This window comes from Olea europaea, chromosome 3 (assembly GCF_002742605.1).
Source record: "Olea europaea var. sylvestris chromosome 3, O_europaea_v1, whole genome shotgun sequence".
Lineage (NCBI taxonomy): Eukaryota > Viridiplantae > Streptophyta > Magnoliopsida > Lamiales > Oleaceae > Olea > Olea europaea.
The window spans coordinates 22,518,062-22,522,855 of NC_036239.1; the positions used below are offsets into that span (position 1 = coordinate 22,518,062).

A 4,794-nucleotide genomic window follows, 5' to 3' on the forward strand; every position below is an offset into this window, starting at 1 on the left:
AATAATATTACACGTAAATCAATTTTTTTTTTATTTTTCAACCACATATTTCACATCAATTTACTATTCTAAAATACATTTTTACATAAAAATCACTATCAAACACCCTTTAAATGCAAGAATACACTCTATCAAATCTAACCGTGATTTGTTTTTTACCATGTTTAAAATTAAGTAAAAAATATTAATTTCAATATCTTTAGCCCCACCAACATGTGAAACCTTATTTATACGAACACGTGTTTCAATGACTGGGATTGTTACTCTCTCTCTCTCTCTCTCTCATATCAGTCTGAAAACAGAGAAAAAAAGCTCTGTTGTCCTCTGTTTTTCTCTTAGTGAGAGAAATGCAAGGAGTTTAGAAGTAAATGGTACTTTCTGAATTCTGAGACTTATAATTTATCTTCGTAATATAAGATTTTTGGGCTTCGAATTATTTAAGGTACGATGAGCTTTAAGTTGTTTCTGTTTCATGTGTTTTTTTTCCCTTTTTGGTGAATTCTGAATTGTATTTTAAACTTTTCTGGGATTTTTCTTATTTGATTTGTGAATTTTTGAGCTATATTTCTTGTTGATTACTGTAAATCTTGATTTTACAGTAGAAGAATTTGATGATTCAATACGAATTTAGTTCGATTTAAGATTTCTTAGTTCGTTATTATGTCTGTTTAGTTTTGGAATTCTTGGGTGTAAAGAAGATTACTCTGTCATTTCATTTTAGGATGTCTTGGATTTACTACAGTAAAAGTGGTTGTGTATTACTGTTACATTCTTTGTTGATGGGTTGGGATGATGAAAAGATAAGAGTGGACCCCACGGCTCCTGCGCCCACTTGATTTGGCGGATGAAAGGTGGAACTAGGTGCATTTGATTGCAAGCTTGGAACTTGCATTGAAAGAAAATTAAGTTAGGTAATTGAATTACCTAGAATTTTTTTGTATGGAAATTGTCAATTACAGGTGTTTGATTGTCTTAATTTTCAAAGTAAAATATGTTATACTTTTCTGTAAAGTTGAGTTTGTGGGAAGTACTAATTGTCTAGAAAATAAAAACCTACCCTTAAAGAAAATGTTTTCTTGGTTTTTAAGAGACACATGGTCACCCGACCAACTTTGAAATATCTTTTCCATGAAAAAGAAAATGCCAATCAAACAATCCAAAAGAAGGAACTTGGTGGAAGAAAGGACATTTTTCATGGAAAATTAAGTTAATCAAACATATCCTAATAAGTGTTGATGAAGTTAATCACATTTAGTTATGTAGCTGATATTAAATTTATCGAGAATAAGACTCAACATCGATCGATGATCTTAATGTTTCTAGTTGTTATGTCTGTAGAGGGACAGTATTTGATTGTTTCAATTAAGAATCTTGGCTTTTGGGACTGGCCAGAAAGAGATAATAGCAGTTAAAAATTGGTTTGTGTCAAATTTTTAACATCAAGATGGCGTCTTTTCCTTAGACTTGCAAACTGTCATAAGAAGAACAATCTTTTGTTGAAAAAAATAAAAAAAAAAAAAAAAAAAAAAAAAAACTAATGAAGAACTAAACATGGGATTTATCTCGGCTAAATCTTTAATTTTCTCGGCCTAATATTTAGCACTTAGCAGTAACTTTGTGGATCAAATGTTGTAGCTGAAATTTTGTTTATATGGTCTTATTGGATTTTCAGCAGAATCAATTTCCGGTTGGTTTGAACTGGCTGTGACGAAGAATCTTTATATTTATGACGGGTGCAGCTATTTCATTTTCAGCCAGCATCTTTCCCCATTTTTGCTAGTTTGTATGTAGCTTGACACCTTCTGAATATTTTGTCTAAACTGCATTGACATTTTGATTGTGCAGTTTTTCTATTTTGCCGAACTTAGCTATTTCCATCTCATTTGGCTCTCCTTCAGTTGAAGATCGAAAGGTCATTTTTGAGTTACAAATTGAATAAAGTACTGCAGTCTCTACTTTGTATGTCACCATGGGAAATAGTGAAGACGGGAAGGTTTCTATGCCTGAGAAGTCATCCTCACCTGCAATGGTAGGCAAAAAAAATATTTGCATAATAATTCGAACATGTCATTTACAAAAGTAATATATGTTGGTCATTGTACTCTGACTGAATCACAAGTTCACATCTGAGTTGGTGTAAAATGCTTGTCTCATTGACAGGACCAGCATAATATACATGTATTCCCTGATTGGACCAAGATGCAGGTTATTCACTCTGTTTATATGCTTTCTTCCTATAGTCGAGAAGTGAGAATTGAATTCTTGTCAATATTCGAGGGCATGTTGATGCTAATTATTGGCTAGTTTAATCTCCAGGCTTACTATGGTCCTCGACTTGCTGTACCTCCTTATCTAAACTCAGCTGTTACCTCTGGTCATGCTCCTCCCCCCTATATGTGGGGACCACCACAGGTATTCCTCGATCTGTTAAAGAAGCATCAGGGATAAATAGACTGCCAATTCTGAAATGTTTAATTATAGATGCTGTTTTTCCAGGCTATAATGCCACCTTATGGGCCTCCATATGCGGCATTCTATGCACATGGCAGCATTTATGCACATCCAGGAGTTCCTATCGTAAGTTTGTCCTTTATTAAACTTCGACCAGCTCATTTTGAATGAGATTTCATCGATAGTTGTGATTTTGTGTAGGCTGGTACTCCTTTGAGCATGGACACACAAACCAAGTCATCGGAGAATACAGACGGAAGTTTGTTGAAGAAATTGAAAGAATTTAATGGGCTTGCAATGTCAATAGGCAATGGCAATGCCGACTCTGACAGTGCTGAAGGTGGATCCAACCCTAGACTTTCAAAGAGGTTTGTTTGATATGTAAACTTGGCAATTTCTTCAATGATTTACCAATTGTCTGTCCTTTCAGTAGAAGAGAGTAACTCCTTGTGGTTCCTGCATATTTTGGTGTTATTGATTTATTGTCGATTTTCTTGCCTATGAACAGTGGGGAAACTGGAGATTCCAGTGATGAAAGTAATGGGATCACTGCAGGGGTAAGGATTTCCCAATATATATATGATCTGATAAATTTGTTCTCAATGTTTCTTTGTGTTTGACCAGTTTTTAAATTTATAATTGTTTGATTATTATCATATTGTCAACTAGGTTGGTCACAAAGGCAAGAAAAGAAGTCGGGAGGAAACTCCTAACAATGGTAAGCTTTCTTTTACGTCCGAATATCGTAATTAGAAAACTTTCATGCCAAATTAGGATCATAATTTCCTTCTCATTCGAAATTGTTTATGTGCTTTTTGTGTGAACTTTCTGAACAATTTTGATGGTCCTTTAAATGAGTTCTTATTTTATTAGTGTCTCTCTCGGCTATATTTGATTTATCTATATTTTATTCTCATTAGTCCGGTTTTATGTTAAAGCTGCTGATATACTGAAGATAAGATCAATCTAGACGCTCTCAATTCTTTGTTGGCCAAAACCATTCTCTTTGGTTTTTATCTTCTAGAAGATAAAAAATGGAGATGTTACTCAATACTCGTTAAGCATTCCAGCATGCTGGATTCTCATCTGCTATTTTATTCTTACGTCTTACCCTTCTGAAAGCTGTAGACAGCAAGGCTCAAACACATAACAGTTTGATGGATATGGTCGTACCTGAAAAGGCTCCAGAAAACGTCTCCACAGCATTAGAACTCAAAGATCTTTCTTACACAAATGTGAAGTCTGTTCCAACTAAATCGCCTCAACCACCCTTGACAAATGAAGCTGGGCTGCACGTAAGTTCTGAATATGATCCCTTCTTATTTCGTACTTTTGTTTCCATTATGTGCCTGTTCATGCTTTCAATCTTCAACTATAAGATTTCTACCAAGCCAAAGTGGGAATTGTTTAAGAAAATGGATGATTTACTTGCAATTCTCAAAAACCTTTCTAGATTAGATTTGGCTTTGTGGTATGCATTATTTTAATCTGTCTATTAGGTGTCCAAATAAATAGTTATAAAAACAATTTATTTTCATTTCTTGACATGCTTTTTCAACTTGCCTGTGCAGAATGATCGGGATCTGAAGCGAGAGCGAAGGAAACAGTCTAATCGAGAATCTGCTAGAAGATCAAGGTTGAGAAAACAGGTATGAGTAGTAGCTTAAAATATCCACTTATAAGTTATCTTTGGAATAAATATGAACTATTTATTGGTCAAAGTTGACAACAAGCTACTAGGGTAAGAATTACTTTCTAAGTGATTTTATTGCTTAAAAGTAACATCTTGCTTTCTTTTGTAAGTTTTTACATTTTTCTTTAGGCTTATTTTTCTCTAATCTGTAGCCTACTCTTCCTTGCTCAGGCTGAGGCTGGGGAACTAGCTACAAAGGTTCAAATGCTAACTCATGAGAATTTGACTCTCAAATCCGAGATACATAAATTACTGGAAAACTCGGATATGCTGAAGGTCGAGAATGCTACGTTAATGGTACGAATATTTCACCTCTGTTTATCTCTTACTTTCTTTTTATATTTAATAGCTTCTGCATATTAAAAAGGGCTTAAAATTCCCAGGAGAAACTAAAAGATGCTCAACTAGGCCAAACAGAGATAAGCCTACACAAAATTGATGATCCGAGGCTGAAACCAATTGGGACGGCAAATCTACTCTCAAGAGTTAATAACTCCGATAGAAAAAATGAGAGCGATACTTACGAGAATAAAAGCTCGGGAACAAAGCTTCGTCAGCTTCTGGATGCTAGCCTGAGGACTGATGCTGTGGCTGCCAGCTGATCGAATCTGTACACTTGATTATCCTTTTTCCTTGACTAGTTAAGCATG

The 4,794-nt window shown here is 34.7% G+C and overlaps 1 protein-coding gene across 6 annotated transcripts; it reads left to right on the forward strand.

Annotated features, from left to right (window-relative positions):
* The first annotated feature begins 258 nt into the window (after positions 1-258).
* Positions 259-4,764, forward strand: LOC111390487 (common plant regulatory factor 1-like). 6 transcript variants are annotated; one of them, XM_023015536.1, is made up of 14 exons: positions 262-442; positions 722-911; positions 1,673-1,783; positions 1,899-2,029; positions 2,161-2,205; positions 2,317-2,412; positions 2,497-2,577; positions 2,653-2,819; positions 2,960-3,008; positions 3,121-3,169; positions 3,574-3,746; positions 4,023-4,100; positions 4,316-4,441; positions 4,528-4,764. In XM_023015536.1, exons 4-14 carry the CDS (start codon positions 1,970-1,972, stop codon positions 4,744-4,746), a joined length of 1,143 nt encoding a protein of 380 aa, XP_022871304.1. In that variant the 5' UTR covers positions 262-442; positions 722-911; positions 1,673-1,783; positions 1,899-1,969; the 3' UTR covers positions 4,747-4,764. The 6 variants fall into 6 exon arrangements, with proteins under 6 accessions (XP_022871323.1, XP_022871304.1, XP_022871339.1 ...); XM_023015571.1 differs by having other exon boundaries at positions 3,580-3,746; XM_023015547.1 differs by lacking the exon at positions 1,673-1,783 and having other exon boundaries at positions 1,846-2,029.
* The last annotated feature ends 30 nt before the right edge of the window (positions 4,765-4,794 follow it).